The sequence below is a fragment of the Mus caroli genome, chromosome 18, assembly GCF_900094665.2.
Source record: "Mus caroli chromosome 18, CAROLI_EIJ_v1.1, whole genome shotgun sequence".
Classification (NCBI taxonomy): Eukaryota; Metazoa; Chordata; class Mammalia; order Rodentia; family Muridae; genus Mus; species Mus caroli.
In genome coordinates, this window is record NC_034587.1 from 39,349,742 (window position 1) to 39,369,314 (window position 19,573).

General features: G+C 37.5%; 1 protein-coding gene across 3 annotated transcripts in view; it reads left to right on the top strand.

Annotated features, from left to right (window-relative positions):
* The window catches only part of Rbm27 (RNA binding motif protein 27), a 66,298-nt gene that overhangs the window by 34,648 nt on the left and 12,077 nt on the right, over positions 1-19,573 (top strand). For 2 of the 3 annotated variants that reach the window (XM_021150472.2, XM_021150474.2), the window contains 9 exons: positions 3,468-3,632; positions 7,031-7,180; positions 9,232-9,376; positions 10,238-10,391; positions 11,386-11,682; positions 13,506-13,649; positions 15,373-15,492; positions 16,628-16,702; positions 16,818-16,982. In XM_021150472.2, the coding sequence (XP_021006131.1) occupies positions 3,468-3,632; positions 7,031-7,180; positions 9,232-9,376; positions 10,238-10,391; positions 11,386-11,682; positions 13,506-13,649; positions 15,373-15,492; positions 16,628-16,702; positions 16,818-16,982 (1,415 nt within the window). The remainder of the gene's footprint in view (positions 1-3,467; positions 3,633-7,030; positions 7,181-9,231; positions 9,377-10,237; positions 10,392-11,385; positions 11,683-13,505; positions 13,650-15,372; positions 15,493-16,627; positions 16,703-16,817; positions 16,983-19,573) is intronic. The other variant, XM_021150473.2, reaches the window with a different exon arrangement.

Consider the following 19,573-nt stretch of genomic DNA (forward strand, 5'->3'; position numbering starts at 1 on the left):
AAGACTCTTAGAATAAAAACAGTCCTTGTAATAATTACCATTTTTACTTTGATTTCTCATTGGTATTTGTGTTTTACTACTTTATAATCTTAGATGCTGTGTCACTGTTTATAAAGAGAATTAATTTGTTTTGAAATAGAATATTAATATTGGACAAGTCACAATTGTGTCATTCAGACAGCTTTGTGAATTTTCTTCCATAGTTAAAAGCATACAATTTGATTCTAAAGTATATAGGGAGGAGCAGGAAGATGGCTCAGTAAAGTGCTTACAGTACAAGCATGAGGATCTGGGTTTAGATCCACAGCACCAAATAAAAGTCAGGTATAGTGCCTCTAGCTCTTGGGCTACAGGGAAGGAGACAGTTGGATTCCTGGAGCTCCTGATAGATTCAGTGAAAGACACTGTCTCAAAAATAAGATGTGAGATGGGGCTCAGTTGTTAAAATGCTTGTCTACCATGCATAAAGCCCTGGGTTCAGTGCTTAGTGCCACTTAAATCCAGAGGTGATGGTACGTGCCTGTCATTTCTGCATTTCTGAAGTGAAGGCACGAGAATCAGGAGTTCAAGACCCTCCTTATTACAGTACATTCAAGGCCAGCCAGACATACAAGAGGCCCTGTCTCAAAGAAGGAAAAAAAAAAGTAGAAAGCAAAGCAATATAGGAGGACATTGATGTCAACTTCTTGTCTTCATATGCATCTGCCCACATGAACATGTACATAAAACACACACACGGTTTATAGAAAAAATTAAAGCCCTAGAGGATAGCATCTGATAGCCATCTTAGCATTTAAAACACAATTGCAGGGCCTGGTCAGATGGCTTAGTGGGTAAAGGTAAGGTGCTTGCCTCTAAACTTGGTGACGTAAATATGATTCTCAAGACCCATAAGGGGAAGAGAAAGCCAGTGTAAGCTGTCTTCTGACACGTTTGCATGTGCATGACACAGAGAGAAATAAATGTAAAAAGTTCTGGTATTGAATCATCACTACAATGGTTTACAGCGGGAATCATGTAAAAAACATTTGAAAATTGGATATGGGGAGGTGGCTCAAATGGATAACAAACTCGCTGTACAAGTATGAAAACTGGAGTTCAGGTTTTCAGAACAGGTAAAGTCAGACATGGTAGCTCATGTCAGGAATCTGAGTACTTCTCCAGTGAGAAGAGAAGCAGATTCGCTGAATTCTTGAGGACCGACTGGTGAATAGCGTGAAACTTGTACTAAACAAGGTGAAAACGCAAAGACACCCAGGATTGTCCTCTGACTCCACCTCAACACATACAGCGGCACGCCCACGTTTATGCCCGTGATTGCTCACAGGAGCACATGCACACTCACCATACATAAACACAAAACATACACACAAAAAATATTTGGAGAATATAAGTATCATAGAATGTTTTGGTCATAGTTTTTTTTTTTAAATATCTTCTTGTGTAGGTGATTTTAATGTAGTTTCCTTAGTTTTCATTTTAAATACTGTCTTTGAGACAGATAAGTTGGACCCTCGAGCCGGGCATGGTGGTGCACGCCTTTAATCCCAGCACTTGGGAGGAAGAGGCAGGGGGATTTCTGAGTTCAAGGCCAGCCTGGTCTACAAAGTGAGTTCCAGGACAGCCAGGGCTATACAGAGAAACCCTGTCTTGAAAAACCAAAAAATAAAAACAAACAAATAAATAAATAAGTTGGACCCTTAAAGTTGTTCAAGTTTTCTTTTGTAAATAAAATTGGTAATTTCCAAACCACATAATTTGGTTTGTTCAAATAAAGTAAAGAACTTTATGTATATTTTTAGTGTGTTCGGAAATTTGGGGCACCAAATTTACACTTTGAGCACCTACAGAATAGCTATGACTCTGGGGTGTGCAGCACCCCTTTTTTGGCCTCAGAGGCACCAGGCATGCACCAACTCTAGCCACCTTCTTAATGTTTGAATCACGTGTTGTCTGTGGTTTTAACTGACTTTGTACAAGCTTGCCCTTTAGTCTCTAGTTACTGATTACATATACCAGGCAGATTTGTGCTGGATCATATATTTAAAGCCATCATACAGATAGCATTGTTTCTTTTGGTTTTTCTCTTGAGCATTATGCTTCTTGGTTTTTTTCTTCAATGAATATTCTCTATAGTAGGTCATGATTGATCTGTTTTCTAATGTTTGAGGTTATTTTAAATTGCTATTGCAATATAGTGATGGACTGAATCTTTTAAAACATTTTGAGAGGATTGGTGTTAACTATGTAGTGTCATCTGCTTTGCAGTGAGTTTTTTCATCTTTCCTTCATGCATGTGGACAGAGAAGATGGGAGATGTTAATCTTAGTCTTCTTATTACTATGAAATCAAGTGATTACTTTGTGGCCTGTCTTATCAGTCTGTGTTAAAAATATAAAGGGATTTTGAAATTGTAAGGCATTTAGTCACATACAAAAATCTTGCTAACTTTACTATGTCTTATGTTGTAGTGAATGTCTGGCCTTATTATATAAAATATTCACTAAACCTTATAGTAAATTTATGTTTTGTATATTGTTGTTAGGAAATGGTACTAAGTAGAAACCAAAGGAAGGTTTTACTCTGTAATACTTTGTCTTTTTCCAAGTGTGTGGTATGTGTGCCATGTGCTCATATGTTTATTATGTCTGTAAATGTAGTCTATTTTAAAACATGACTCCTAATATCCACAACCATTCCCTATATCCAGTATTGGTCTGTTGCATATTCCTTCATCTTTTTTCTTTGTTATTGCCCTCTCTATGGTGATAACAAATTTCCACCACCTTTTAAATTTTCTTCTAGTGAGCATTTCTCATTCTTTATGAGTCTATGGGTATGATAATTTGTTTTGTGTGTCTTACTGGTTTTTTTCATGCTTCTAGATACAGGAGTATATTTTGTACACAGTTGACATTTCACTTGTGATTGGAGGGAGATCTGTGCATGACAACCTTGATATCTGTATAGTTCATTGAATACTAGATTCTATATGAACAATAGCTCAGGGTACCTTTCTTTAACTCAGTTGGTTCATTGCTTAGCTTTAGAGAAAACTAGCATACATTTACTCCACTTAAGATTTAAAAAAGTAGAAAGCTAGGTGTGATATTGCATACCTGCAATCTCAGAACTTGAGCCATGGAGGCAGTAGGATCAGGATTCAATGACTTTGAGGCAAGCATGCACAAAACCCTCTATCAAGGAAGAGACGCGGAGAGACAGAGACAGGAGAAAGGATTCTAAAGGGCAGATTATGCAATGCTAATTTCTTTGTACCTTGATGCATCCTAACTAGTTGCATGTCTATGCTTTCTTGAGTTAGAATCTCAGTAATGTCTTTCTCTACTACTGTTCCTGTTGTTGTAATTTCTCTGTTCTTGGCTCACATCCTCAGGAAGTACACCATTGCCTCAGAGAAGCATTGACTCTCAATCCCAGCTGCCCTCCTATTCTTTCCTCTATAGGACAGCCCATGTATTCTCGTGAACATGGTGCTGCTGCATCTGAGCGACTTCAGTTGGGGACACCGCCTCCTCTGTTGGCAGCTCGTTTGGTGCCACCTCGAAACCTCATGGGATCCTCCATTGGGTATCATACCTCAGTCTCCAGCCCCACCCCTCTGGTCCCAGGTAAGCTTTGCTGCAGATGGCCATCCTCCTCACTGATCTTTATACCTTAAACTGGTCAACCTACCGTATGACCTGGCACTTAAAGTTCCTATTAAGCTCTTAGGTAGAGTTATTTTCTGTTTCTCTGTTTCTTTGGTTTGTCCCTAGTGGTTGTTGATGATTAGGTCCTCTGTGTGTGTCTGTCATCTCTGTTGTCCTGTATGTTTACATTCATTGCCTTGGTAACAGTCACATCTTCCTTGAGGTAGTTTCTGATAAGCTTTATAGGAAGATAGTATTTACTTGAGTATTTTCTAGTTAATTACTTGTATATTACAGAAAAACTAGGGTAAATTTTCTTTGAAATAAAGCCAAACATCTGCTGGTGGATAAATATAGTTTCTCCTTTCTACTCCCTGTTGTATGGACATATTGCTCATAATGAATGTAGGGTTGTTGAAAATTATTTCACCTTATTGATATGTGTTCTGAAGATCTGTGGTATGTTTTGTTGGTGTTTTGATAGTCTCTTTTAAAAAGATGTTGTCTTGCTAGTCTTTTGGAATTCAGTTCATAACTAAAGCGCTCTTTAAAAAAACAAGGGTCATGAAACCGTCCAAGTTAGCCTTGAATTTGGGATCTGAGTGGTAGGTTTTTGGGTGTTTGCCACCATGCCTGACCTTATTGTGGAGCCTACATTTATTCGGGTTCTGTGTTCCCAGGGGTCATAGAACAAAGCCATTTGATTGTGTGAATTTCAAACCTTTTTGTAGCCTCAACTGTGGGAGTTTCTGTTACTACTAGGCAGTAATTGAAAACTGTGAACGGTACTTTGTTCGTTTGATTAAAAGTTGAAGTAGGATTTATTTTGTTAGCCCTCTATCTTAGGGTTACTAGTGCTGTGATAAAGCACCATGACCAAAGACTCTTGGGGAGGAAAGGGTTTATTCAGCTTATCCTTCATCATGAAAGGAAGTCAGGGCAGAAGCTCGAGTAGCACAGGGATCTGGAGTAAGAGCTGATGCAGAGGTTGTGGAGGGATGCTGCGTACTGGCTTGCTCATGATGGCTTGCTCAGCTTTCTTCCCTATAGAACCTAGGACCATCAGCCCATGGATGGCACCACCCATAATGGGCTCCCTCCCTATCCTCCACCAATCACTAATTAAGAAAATTTCTTATAGCTGCGTCTTATAGAGGCATAGAGGCATTTTTCTCAGTTGAGGTTTCTTTTCAGATAACTAGCTTGTGTCAAATTGACATAAAACTAACCAGGACAGCATAACTGTGGAATCTGTGAATTTGTTATTTTACCTATCATCTTCAAACTGTATCGCTCAGACATTTAATATATTTATTTAAATTCAATAAATAGATAGGATTTCCTTTTAAGCTATACATCATTAACGCACGTTTCTCTCAGTAGTAATTTTGTCAACTGGACCTAAACAAACAAAAATTAAGGGTATAGATCATTTAGTATAATGTCTTGCCCCAAATTGTGAAGAACTAAATTTGAATCCTCAACACCTTTATAAAAAGCTGGGCATAGGGGCCCATGCCTATCATTTTGGCATGAGAGACTTAGTTGAGAGAACTTCTGGGGTTCACTGGCCAGCCATTATAGCTGAACATTCAATGAGAAACTTTATCTCAGGACATGAGATAGTGATGGATTGAAGAAAACACTGAGCATTGACTCTGTCTTCAGCTTGTGGAAGAAAAAAAGTTATAAGGTAGGATGTAGAGCAGGAACTGAAGAGATTCAGTATAAGCCAAAGAATACTCTGGTAGAATAACTGCTTAGATAGTACACCAAAATAGAAGTTTTGGATTTTGTTTGATTTTTTTAAACAGGAAACCAGTTTTTTATCGTCTATACTACATCATGAGCTATTTTCAAAAGTGAAAGGAAAGAAAATAGGTGCAATGTGGACAGGAAGGAACCCTTACAGCAGTGTTAGTACTGATCCCAGATGTCTCAGTTGGTTGCCCCTCAGTGGCATTTAATTGTTCTAAACTTAGAGTTGGTGTTTTTTGCAGGGAGAGAATATGCTCATGGAACCTGAAGTTGGAAAATAAAGTATTCAGGGCAAGGTTTAAGAGAGAGTTGGGAGTGATATGCTGCACCAAAGACTTCTGAGGCCTTATTTACCGTATTTAGATAGGATAGACACAGAAAAATGCTTTTAGAATTCTGGAAATTCCTAAGGTAGATTGTTTGTTTTAAAGATTTTTTTTATTTTATTTGAGACAGAGTCTCACTACATTGCTTTAGCTAGCCTGGGACTTACCTTGTAGATCAGACTGGCCTCAAACTCCACTTGCCTCTACCTTCCAAGTGCTGATATTAGTGGCATGTATCCCTACACCTGGCTTATTTTATTAATTTTTAATTGTGTGTGTATGTCTGTGTGTGGGTTTATGCGTGTGAGTACGCATGCCCCTCCTGTCTAGAGGGAGGGTGTTGGATCCTTTGGAGCTGGAGTTACAAGTGGTTGTGAACCAATTGACATGAGTGCTGAGAAACAACTTGCGTCTTCTCTTAACCACGGAGCTCTCTCTCCAGCAAGTGGACCATTTGTGAGCTTATACTCTGTATTATAGCAGTGACAGCCTTTAATAAAGATGTACTTGAGCCTGATATTGTAGTTTGAGCTTTATATGAATTATTAAACACATTCTCCATTAAGAACAAAAAAGAAACACATGAGTCGTAACTATGAAAACCAGTGTGTTCCGTCTACCTGGCTATGATTTGATTTGGAGTGATGAGGATATGTGCCATTTAAGTCTATCATTTCTTTCAGAATCACTTTTAACACTAGTAAAATAGTTACATAGGATTAGAATTTTAAAAATGATTTTTTTGTTTTAGGAAAAAGTATAAGAATGTGATAAGTACATTGGTGAATAATAGGGTGGTTTTAAAATAACTATAAATATGAAAATTTAACTTACCTAGCTCTTATTTGAAATATGTTTTGGATAAGAAGCCAGCTGTTTTTTCTTCAGCTTAAAAAATTATTTATTGATTATAGAAATACCTAGAAATTGATGAGACACAAAACTCAACAGTCTTTGAATAAACTTGTTCATGTTCATAAAAATTAGTGATAAAAATATGTATGGTTACTGAAGATTGAAGTAAATGGTTAATATACAGGGGTAAACAAGACTGAGTGGATTGAGAAGTAAAAATCAGTGTTTGAATTTGAATGTCTCTATGTTCATGACAGTAACAATGTTTTACTCCTAAAGTAGTGTCTAATATAACTCACGAGGAGTGTGTATGCATTGATGTAATTATATTTTTTGAAGAACACATACTTTGAACAGCTCTTTATTTATAGTAATATGAGAATAGTTTGAGCATTCTGATTTTCTAAATGTTGGGGGTTTGTTTGTTTTGTTTTTCAGATACATATGAACCAGATGGTTATAATCCTGAAGCACCTAGCATCACCAGTTCTGGTAGATCACAGTACAGACAGTTCTTCTCAAGAGCACAGACACAGCGTCCCAACCTGATTGGCCTCACATCTGGAGATATGGATGCAAATCCAAGAGGTGAGAATGCTTTTTTCTGATGATAAATGTTATGCAGTAGTTTAATATTATAGTTAACACCTTTGTGTTTCTGATCTTTCTTGAGGAAATCAGACTACTTATACTTTTGAAAGATACTATGTAATCATCACAAAAGTCTTTTAATAACTTTGCTTCTAAATTTTATTTATTTATTTTGTTAAAGATTTATTATTATATCTAAGTACACTGTATCTGTCTTCAGATGCACCAGAAAAGGGTGTCAGATCTCATTACGGATGGTTGTGAGCCACCATGTGGTTGCTGGGACTTGAACTCAGGATCTTCAGAAGAGCAGTAGGTGCTCTTAACCACTGAGCCATCTCTCTAGTCCCTAAAATTTATTTTAATAGTATAGTTAGAATATATTTACTTTAGATACAGAAAATAATATTTTCAATTTTTTTTTTTTGGTAGGACATCGGACCATTTTAGTTATATGCTGGGCACAGTGTTAGATAGAGTTCAGATACAAGGTGAAATGATTGGTCCCTTTCCCTTAAAGAACTGATCAAAGGTATATTCTGCATTTTGAGAGCTGTGGCCTCAAACCAATAATGTTTCAAGCCTAAGCCCTACAAGTAGATTAGCCTTTTATCAGTTTATTTTTTAAGATTACAGCTATATCTGCTCAGGCCCAGTGGCAATTTTTTATCTGTGTAGAGGCAGGAGGATCAGGGATTGAAGATTATCTTTATCTATATAGCAGATTCAAAGCCAGCCAGGGCCACGTGAGACCCTTCCTAAAAACAGAAAATACAAACAAGTAAAAATCAATAAGAATTATATCTATCAGGATCTACTTCAAAGTTTAAAAAAAAAAAAAATCAAGCCATGACAGTTGTGGTGTCTCTGACCACCATTAAACATGCCTTTAATTCCAGCAATCGGGAGACAGATAGATCTCTGTGCGTTTGAGGCTAGCCTAGTTTACATAGTAAGTTTCAGGCCAACCAGGGCTCCATAGTCAGATCTTGTCTCAAGTTGTCCCCCAACCCCCCACCCCCCAGAAAAAAATCAAGCCAAGATAAAAAAAATTCAAGCATATACCTTTAATGTGAGTTCATTTTCTTCCTTGCAAATACATTAAAGTATGATCCGCTATAAACACATAGTTGGGCATGGTGTCTTGCTCCAATTCTAGTCAGTGCTCAGGATACTGAAGCAGGGGTTCCAGGCCAGCCTGGGCTGGAGTGACAACCAATCTCCAAAAATTTAAAAAAAAAAAAAAAAAAAAAAAAAAAAAAAAAAAAAAAAAAAATGTAATATTGCATACAAGAAAACCGTTAGCTGGGTGGTGGTGGCAAATACATTTAATTCCAGCACTCGGGCAGCAGAGGAAGGTAGATCTCTTAGTTCAAAGCCAGCCTGGTCTACACATTAAGTGTAGACCAGGACAGCCAGGGCTCCACAGAGAAACCATGTCTTCAAAAACTACAAAAAGAAAGAGAGAGAGAGAGAGAGAAGAAAATCTTTATGTGGTGAACATTTTGTTGGACCATGACCAGAGGCAGATAATAATCCTAGTTGTATTGTTTGATCCCTTGTTGAAAACAGTATTTGCTATATATTTATATTGTAAAAATAAGTAAACTTATGGTGTGTGTGTGTGTGTGTGTGTGTGTGTGTGTGTATGTGTGTATAAAAAGTAAATGTCTTGCTCTTTAGACAATTTTCTCCGATAACTTTCTTGTATTCGTTGATGGTCTGCTTGAGTTAACGGTCACATTGAATTGCCTTTGAGGTTTTAAGCTTGCATTTTAATTTTTTGAATGTAAAGAATAAAGGCATTTGTGGCTTTTTTTGCTGATAGGAATTTCTAAGAAGGAAGTAGTAAGCAAGACACAGTTGTGCATGCCTTTAATCCCAGCCCTTGGCAAACTGAGGCCAGTGATCTGCCTTTAAACAAAACGAAAATAAAAAATGGTAGTAGGTGAATGCTGTCCATAGGACCCTTTTTAGCTTTAGATTAAATATTCCAATCATTTGATGTTTCCCCAAAATTCATTAATGGGAATTTTTGTTTCCAACAGCTGCTAATATTGTCATCCAGACTGAACCACCAGTTCCTGTTTCAATTAATAGCAACATCACCAGAGTAGTCCTGGAACCAGAGAGCCGAAAGAGAGCTATTAGTGGTTTGGAGGGGCCACTTACAAAGAAGCCTTGGCTGGGAAAGTAAGATGGTTTTGTTTATTAGAAATATGTAATCAATACTTGTGTTGTTTCTCTTGTGTTAATAAAATTTTTGCTAGGTGTGGTGGTATGTACCTTTAATTCCAGCGCTCTGTGAGTTCAAAGCCAGCCTGGTCTACAAAGCAAGGACAGCTAGGGCTCTTACAGAGAAAACCTGTCTAGCAAAACAAACAAATAAATCATTAGTGATTTTTCAAAGTATGTTTCTTAGAGTTAGGGTTCTAAGAGGCATCTTTAGAATATCTTAGAAATTAAAAAGCTGCTGGGCAGTGGTGGCGCACGCCTTTAATCCCAGCACTTGGGAGGCAGAGGCAGGTGGATTTCTGAGTTTGAGGCCAGCCTGGTCTGCAGAGTGAGTTCCAGGACAGCCAGGGCTACACAGAGAAGCCCTGTCTCGAAAAACCTAAAAAACAAAACAAAAGAAAACAAACAAACAAAAAAATTAAAAAGCTAACAGGATATTCATGATAAGATATGTGTAAAAAAACATCATTGATCAGAAGTGAACTAGACATGACCAGAAAGAAAGCATTGGTACCTGTGCAGAAGATGAAAAAAACATGCTTAAAAATGAAAAATATATAGTTAAAAATGTTACTCAATTTGTTTTAAAGGTAATCTGGTACCCGTGTGGCTATAACATGTTTTTAGTATCGGTTGGACCACTTCTCTTTGAAATACTTCATTTTGTTTTCCTCTCCCTCTATTTTATTGTAATGAGGGTTATGTTAAAGTTCTGTAGTTTTTGAAGAGTGCCTAAACTACCTTCCTTGCTGAAGGTAGCATCTCTTGGCTAGCCATAGGATGGGAGGATTAACCAAGATTCATCAATGTTTGTTTCAGACAAGGGAACAACAATCAAAGTAAACCAGGCTTCCTGAGGAAGAATCATTATACAAACACCAAACTAGAGGTGAAAAAAATCCCCCAGGAATTGAACAACATTACCAAGCTCAATGAACACTTCAGCAAATTTGGAACCATAGTTAATATCCAGGTAATTTAATTCAGTCAGAGACAGAGTGCGTGTATGCTGTGAGTTTTGGAAAGTATCCCTAGGTATGACTTTGCAGAGAGTTGTAAACTGTTATATATTTGAATGTGCATGTGTGTATCATGGAATTATTTAGTTTAATTTGTTCTTGAGAATTCATTTGATTCTTTTCTGTAATCATTTTTTCTGAAAACACCAGGCCAGTTGTTGTTATTTTTGTTGTTGTCGTTCATAGGTCTTTGTCTGAACAAATGACCTCTTCCTTTGTATGTTAATGTTGTCTAAGAAACTGAGATTTTTTTTGCTATATTATTCAACACCAAATCAGTTGTAGTGATAATATAATCTTTTGATGTCTACTTGTTAGAAGTTTGAACTTATGAATGTGTAGTAATAGTGAGGATTTATTTGATTGTACTTACATGTTAGTTTGAATTCATGTTCTTTTCTCGTAAATGCTTTCTGTCATTATTCTTTATGGCATTTAGAATAAAAACTGGATGGCTTATTATGCATAGGTAGAACAGTTTTCTCAGGCACTCATATTGAATACCATAGGCGGAATAAACAAACAGTAGGAATTTATTCTATTGTAAAGAGACAGTTTGGCAATTAAGAGCTGAACTGCTTTTCCAGAGGACTTGAATTAGGGTCCTAGCATCCACACTGTGTAGGTCACAGCTGCCTGAAACTCCAACTCCAGAGGGATCTAGTGCCCCTTGGTAAGCTGCTTCAGAGGGATGCCTTAGCTTGTAGACACCTGGCTTTTCACTGTCTTCATATGGCAGAGAGGGTGGAAGAGGGTTGTGTGGAGACCCCTTCATCTTCTCATAAGGCCATCTTACCTAAAAATGTTAAGGGCACAATTTTAGTACCCCATGTGACCTGAATTTTTCCCTAATCCTGTTCTCCACTGAGGGCTAGAATTTCAACATACAAATTTGGAGGCACACAATTTAGTTCATAGTTTAAGTTGTTGCTATTATTTTCTTTAAAGGTTGCTTTTAAGGGTGATCCAGAAGCAGCACTCATCCAATACCTTACCAATGAAGAGGCCAGGAAAGCCATTTCTAGCACAGAAGCAGTTTTGAACAATCGGTTCATTCGAGTCCTGTGGCATAGAGAGAACAATGAGCAACCAGCACTCCAGTCCTCAGCACAGATTCTCCTGCAGCAGCAACACACCCTGAGTCACCTTTCACAGCAACACCATAGCCTACCACAGCATCTTCATCCGCAGCAGGTGATGGTAACCCAGTCTTCCCCCTCATCGGTCCATGGAGGTATCCAGAAGGTAATCATGTGTCTCGTCTCTCAGCCGGAATTTTCCAGCTTACAGCTTTGACACCTTCCACATTAGGGTTGTTGATTGATGTATAAACCAGTATCATCTTGTCCCCTGAGACCTGATTATTAAAGAAATTCAGATTCTTAGACCTAGCCATTTTTAGTTTAATTAACTAAGTAATTACTTGGTGTATGAGTGGATGGGTACTCTGGGTGGGTATAAACTAAAACTTGACATTGTGTGTCTTTCTTTGTTGATCGTCTGCACTGTATTTACTGAGGCAGGGGCTCACTGAATCCTGAGCTTGCCAGTTCTGCCAATCTAGCTAGCCAGCTTATCTGAAGGATCCTCTGTTTCTTCTTCCTAGGTACTTGGATTATAGGGGGCTTCCCTGCCTGTGCGGGTGGCTTTTATGTAGCTGTGGGGACCAAAACCCAGATTCTCAAACTTAGCTTTTTACCCACCCATCTCATCTTCTGAATCAATTTTTGTGGGAAAGGCCCAGGAATCTGCTTCAAAAAGCTTTTCAGTGTCTTAAAGCTAAGAGAGCTGGTCGACAACAGGGTGATTCACCTAGGTCTAACCTGTTTAGCTTCACCCATAGGACAGTTTCTAGATAATGAGCTTTCAAAATCTGAGTGTTTAAGAAGTATCTGCAGCAAAGCACATGCACTGTCTACCTCTAAATTCTGAATCTTGAGCTACTTTGCTTTATATTAGAATCAGTCACTTTCATATCTGCCCACTTGTCCTGCCATTTCCCATGCAGACAATTTTACTCCTTTAAAAACTGAAATGGAACCTCCAAGGAATTAAGATTCTCTTTTATGTTTTTGAGAGATATCTTGAGTTGGTAGCTTAAGGTTGGCCTTAATAGGGTCATCTCTCCTTGCCTCAGAAGCACCGCCTGTACAGTTGCATTATCATGTCTGGATAAGAATGAGGGTTGTGATTCTTGTATAGTTTTTTGTTCTTGGTGCCTAAAACAATGAATAATGCCTGGTATATACATATTTCTTAGAACATTCCAATGAAAAAGTAAATGAAGGAAAGAGCTAGCCACAGTGCATTAAAGCTATCCAGATATTGACAACAATTTCCATCTAGACGTTACCATCTTTAGGGTAAATATGATCTGATGGAAAAATAAAAACAAGCAAGCAGAGCACTGAGGCAGAAATCGGTTTGAGGCCAGCTTGTGCTAATGCAAATTCCTATCTCAGAACACTGAAAAATATATACACGCATCTCATCTCAATTCTGTTAATCATCACTGTTCATTAGAATCTAAGTCATACATTTTTATTTGTGTTCTGTTTCATATTTGGACCTAAATGTGAATACTTGTCCTAGATGTTGGATGAATGATGAAAGAATGTAGCCTGAGATTGTCTTTCCGTTTCACTGTTGTTTATACTGTTAAAAAACAAAACAAAACTGTCTTTTATACTAAAAAACATTGTATACTAAAGAGAAGATTTTAAAAAGTTTTTATGGAGTGTGTGTGTGTGTGTGTGTGTGTGTGTGTGTGTATTTTACTGTGACACATGTATTTGGGGGCTAAGGATTGAACCAGGGACTTGTGCACACTTAGCACAGGCTATGCTGCTGAGCTCCTCCCTCTGTGTTATGACATATAGTTATTAGACATCCAAAACAATATGGGTAATACAACCATCTGTATATTCATAGTGCCTTAAAAGATACAATTTTACAGTTAACTTAAGTGCTTCCTCATTTCAACTTTAACTTCTATCTTAAATTTGTATTATTCTTGTGGTTTTTTTTTTTAAACTTATATCACATAGATATTTATTTTGTATTTGTAGATAATGGGCAAACCACAGAGCTCTGGTGCCTACGTTCTTAACAAAGTCCCTGTTAAACACCGTCTTGGACATGCAAGTACTAACCAGAGTGACACGTCTCACTTGCTAAATCAGACCGGTGGTTCTTCTGGGGAGGATTGTCCGGTATGCCTTCTGTGATATCATGTTTATTTAAGCCACCAAATATGGCACAAAAATTCATTATCATTAAGATTTGTAATCTCTCAATGGGGCAATCATGATATTTGCCTTAAGTATACTTCTGTAATTTCTATAATTCAGCTAGATATTAACTGTTTAATTTTCTTTTATTTAGAGCTATCTAAGAATCAGAGAATTTTAGCTTTTAGCTGTATATTCATAGGTAGATGTTCTTATTTGTCCGTACCCTCCCGCCCTGGTTTTTTAAAATGAGGTCTGAGTAGCCCAGGCTGGCTTCTGCTCATGATCTTGCTGCTTCTGCCTCTTTAGTGCTATTATTAAAGACATGTACCACCACATCTGGCTTTCATTTTCCCATTTAGGTATAATTAAGAACCTAGTAAGGCTAGGGAGATGGATCTTGAACCTGAGTTTGGTTCCCAGCACCCACACCTGGCAGGTGAGAGTTGCCTATAATATAACTCCAACTCCCAGTGACCTGATCCCCTCTTTTGGCCCATGTGGGCAGTGAGTGCATGCTCATGCACAGACACAAATGCATTCATATCTAATTAAAAATAAGTAATTAAAATTAAAATAAAATCTTAGTAAAACAGTGAAAGTAATCCTACCATAAAGCCAAGTGCTGACATGTCCCTTGCTTTTAGGAATATTATCTATGCAACATGTGTAGTTACCACTACAGAGAGCTAGAGGAATTTGGAAAAAGAAAAGTGATAAGGGATACTCCAAAAAATACTATAAGGTCTCTGTGACTAAGACATTTTAATGGTGGCACATGATTTAACAGACCAGTGAAACAGAACAGAAAGTAGACTTCATTGTAAAAGGAATTTATTATATCAACTAACTAGTATTAGATCAAAAATAATTTTTGTTATAGGTATAAGTGGGTAGCTTATTCTTATAAGTGGGTATATGAAAGAGATAAAATTACAATTTTTTTTTAAAAATTACATCATAAACCAGGATAAATTCCAAGTGGACTTGAGACTTAAATGCTGGAAATGCTAAATGATTCAATTCTCATGAAATGAAATTTGGCAATGTTTGGTAATATAACAGAATTATATACACTTATGCAGTTTTCTCAAGAATCTGCAACAGAGATATTCTGTCCAAAATGTAAACTACATATGTATAACTTACAACTAACAGTAAGTTTTTGTAATTTTGAAAATCCCCAAATGCCTGTCAGGAACTGATATCCTAAAGTGAAGTATATCTATCTATACAGTAAAATGTATGTAACTTTACAAAGGAAAGGTAGGTTTTTATGTGTACCATAAAGTGGTTTTTAGGTCATAGTAAACTGAGCAAAATCAGCAAAATAATCCAGCATGTGCCAGGCCCTGGGCTTACATCTCTAGCATCATCCGGCCCACCCGAATAAGAGAAAGAAAACTGTCTGCTTTTCCTTGAATGAAAGAAAAAAAAAAAATTAGATGGGTTTGGTACTACACACCTTTAAGTACCAGCACTGGGGAGGCAGAGGCAGGTGGATCTCTCTGAGTTCAAGACCAGCTGATCTAAAAATTGAGTTCCAGGACAACCACGATTACACAGAAAGAAATCCTGTCTCTAGTAGAAGCAGCTATTCTAAAAATGATTTTTAAACATTTTTAATATTTAATTTAATCATACTTATGCATTTATTGTTTTTGTTTTTTGGGTTTTTGTTTTGTTTTGTTTGTAATTTTTTTAGGTATTTTCTACTCCAGGCCATCCAAAAACAATTTACAGCTCTTCAAACTTAAAGGCACCTTCAAAACTTTGTTCAGGGTCTAAATCTCATGATGTTCAAGAAGTTCTTAAGAAGAAACAGGTAACAGTGTCCATTCTTCTGCACCTATGCTAACACCTTCACATTCCCACAGGCTATGCATTCTCTTCCATTTAATACACTTAAAAATGATGGACAACTCTAAGACTGCTTCACAGTTACCTTCCGTGCCACATTAAGTACATTTAATAGCTAGGCTTTGGTTCTGGGTATTAATGAGGGCCTTGAGTACACTAAACACACAATCACTGAACTATAACCACGAATGTTTTATATATATATATATTTGGGTAGGCCAGGTTCGGGACAGTGTTTCTCTGTGTCAGGCTGGCCTCTGGGATTAAAGTCATACACCCACATTTTTTTTTTTTTTTCATTCAAGGAAGAAAAGCAGACAATTTTATTTTCTTCTTGGGGTTGGTGGGATGATGATACTAGGAATGGAGCCCCAGGGCCTGGCACATGCTGGATAAGTGTTTTACCACTGAGCCACACCCCCAGCACAGAGTATTTTCAAATTCCTTTTTTAAAGTCAGATAAAATTTCACAGAAGTGTAACATGTTTATGAGTCATTATAAATCATTTAGGATTTAAGCTGTTTACATAGGGATTTTCAGTAAAAACACATAGTTTAATTTAATACACATTCTGAAATTTAATTCCCAGGAGGGTAGAAATAAAATGTTCCAGGCAAAAATTTTTGAATCCCAATCATTCCTAATATGAGGTGTATCTCCTACTTTAAAACCTGAAGCTTCAGGAATAAGGGTTTGGCCTATCATACTGGAAGTCAAAACAGTTTGCTTTTCTTTAAAGATGCAAAGAATAGCCATAAATCTCACAATTTACTGGAATTGTTGGGAAAATATATTCAAAGGTTTCAGTTTTGATTTTAGGAGTTTTGTTTTGTTTTGTTTAGTTTTTAGACAGGTTCTTCTTGTATAGCCCTGGCTGATCTCCAATCACCTCCAGTTCATGATCTCTTTTGCTGCAGTCATTTGAGTCCTGGGCTTATAGACATGTTCTAGCCACATCATATACCCCAGCTGCCACTTTCATCTGTTTGGATTTAGGGAGGAAAGTCCAGTTTAGAGAGGAAGAAATGAGTTGGGAATGGATTATTAGATTTTTTTTTTTTTTAAATCCATTACTGACTTCTTTGTTTACCTTACCCAGGAAGCAATGAAGTTACAGCAAGACATGAGGAAAAAGAAACAAGAAATGTTGGAAAAGCAGATAGAATGCCAGAAGGTACTCAAGGAATCTTTTGCATTCTGGAATGGTCTATAAAACTGATTTACAAAGTTAAAATTGTGAGGCTTAGATATGCCAAATATAGGCTTAGTTTTTCCTGGTTATTTTGTAGATGCTGATTTCTAAACTAGAAAAGAACAAAAACATGAAACCAGAAGAAAGAGCAAATATAATGAAGACCTTGAAAGAACTGGGAGAGAAGATCTCACAATTGAAAGATGAATTAAAAACATCTTCTACAGTCTCTACACCGTCCAAAGTAAAGACAAAAACAGAGGTATCTAATTGCATTTCTCCCCTAGCATCTATAATGTGCTTAGTACTTTGAGAGTACAGTGCAACCCATAGGCAGCCATTATGGTAGCTGGTAAATGAGGAGTGAGATCAGCAAGCAGTTTGGCAGTCTGTTTTTACTGATGTGATGTAAGCTCTTTGAGAAAAGTTTAAACTCTTATGTGGACAAATGTGCTGGGGTAGAACCCAGGGCTACACACATTTTTAAACAGTTGCTGTACCAGTGAGTATACACAAGCCCTAATGATGGTTTGGACTTTTACATTTTTAAAGGCCTAAAAGTTTATTTAGTTTTCAGGGAAGATGTGGTTGGCTTTTTTTGGTCTGGGGGAGGTATCTTTGTTTATCTGTGTGGTTTGTTTGAAACAGTCTCATTCAAAAGCCTAGGCTGGTGTTGAATTTTTATTCTCCTGCCTCAGGCTGAGTATTAAGTGTGGTCATTACAGACATGTGCTACTGTAATGTGGGATAATTTAAAAAAATTTTTTTCTTTTTTGAGATAGTCTCATGTATCTAGGCTGGTCTCAAACTCAGTACATGGTCAAGGCTAACCTTGTACTTTTCTTCCTTCTACTCCTACCTCCAGCGTACTGATACCATTAACACATGTCATCTCACTCAGTATATTCAGTGCTGGGAACTGAACTAGGTAGGGCCTTGTGTATGCCTAGCAAGCTCACGCTGAGCTACACCCCTAGCACACATAACTTTATTTAAAGTTTTACTTGTCTGTGTTGAAAGAGAAACTAGTAAAATGTAAAAAGGAAAGACGTTTCCTATTTCAGTTATGCTATGATCCCTTACTAATCAAACACACATTGATTTTGACAAGAGTATACATGTAACCTGTTTGTTTGGTTTTTTTTTCCCCTTTCTTTTTTTTTTTTTTTTTTTGGTGGGGGGTGGGGGTTTTGAGACAGGGTTTCTCTGTGTAGCCCTGGAACTCACTCTGTAGACCAGGCTGGCCTCGAACTCAGAAATCCGCCTACCCCTGCCTCCCAAGTGCTGGGATTGCGTGTGCCACCACTGCCCAGCTAGATGTGACATGTTTAATAAAAGAATAATTAGAAATTCTGGATCCAGTTATTCCTAGTTTTATTGGTTTGTCCATTTTTTTACCCCAGGAGAGCACTTTTGTATAAGATTTCATTGTATCATGTATTGGAATTCTTTTTTTTTAGGTTACTTTCAGCCCTTGAAGAAATGGGAGTAAGCTTATTACATATACATTTATATATAGACATAACATATATAGTATATTTGAAATCATTCTATTATTAATTTAAGCATAAATTATTGGGCAGCTGAGATGACTCAGTGTGGTATGCTGCACAGCCTAAGAATCTAAGTTCTTAGGGAATTGAGAGAGATATTAAGGAAAAGTAATTGTTGCTTCCTTTAATTTTTGTTGTCAGAGTTGGGATTCTGTTCTTGTGGCTGTCTTCTTTTAGGTTTGTTTAAGGATTACTTTCTGCTTTTTCTAGGGCATAATTTCCGTCCTTGTGTTGTTGTTTTCCCTTTATTATCCTTTGAAGGGCTGGATTCGTGGAAAGATATTGTGTGAATTTGGTTTTGTCATGGAATACTTTGGTTTCTCCATCTATGATAATTGAGAGTTTTGCTGTGTATAGTAGCCTGGGCTGGCATTTGTGTTCTCTTAGGGTGTGTATAACATCTGTCAAGGATCTTCTGGCTTTCATAGTCCTTATTACAAGTTGGAACATCTTCTGGGGAAAAAGAAAGCTTTGAAAGGTATGGGTCCAGGTGCTGGAAAGACAGCTCAATGTTAAGAGCAGTTGCTACTCTTGAGGAAGACCCAGGTTTTGTACCTACATGTCAGCTCACAACCATCTGTAATTTCAGATACACGAAATCCTATGCCCTCTTCTTACCTCTCCGAGCACCAGGCACATACATCTAAGCATGCAAAACACACAAATAAAACTAAAAAGAAAAATCTTTTAAAATGCAATTTAGATATATAAATTATGTTTCCTTTAGTTCCAGCAGGTACATATGGGGGGGTTTTTGAATTCTTTCTTTCTCCCTCCCTTCCTTCCTTTCTTCCTTCCTTCTGTCCTCTCTCTCTCTCTCTCTCTCTCTCTCTCTCTCTCTCTCTCTCTCTCAAAGAGGGTCTTTGGTTATTACTCGGGTTGGCCACAAACTTGTAGGCTTTAGTGATCCTTTCAACTCAGCCTTCTATTTATTTTAAATGGGACTATAGGCATGTGTCACCATACCCAGCCAGATGTGTCTCTTGCAAGTTACAGAGGGCTACAGAAAGAGCTCGGTGGTTAGGAATGAATACTGTTCTAGAGACCCAAGCTCTCTTCCCAGCACCCACATCAGGTGGCTCTCAGCTGCTTCTTCAACAGGATCAACACCATCTTCTGACCTCCTTAAAGACTATGCAAATCCCCACACAGATGTGCACACATACATACAATGAAAAATAAAGAGCATGAGAGGGAACAGAAGTCTTCCACAGCTACTTCAAACCAATAATTTGTCTCATACAAAAAGAGAGAGTGGCCGGGCGTGGTGGCGCACGCCTTTAATCCCAGCACTCGGGAG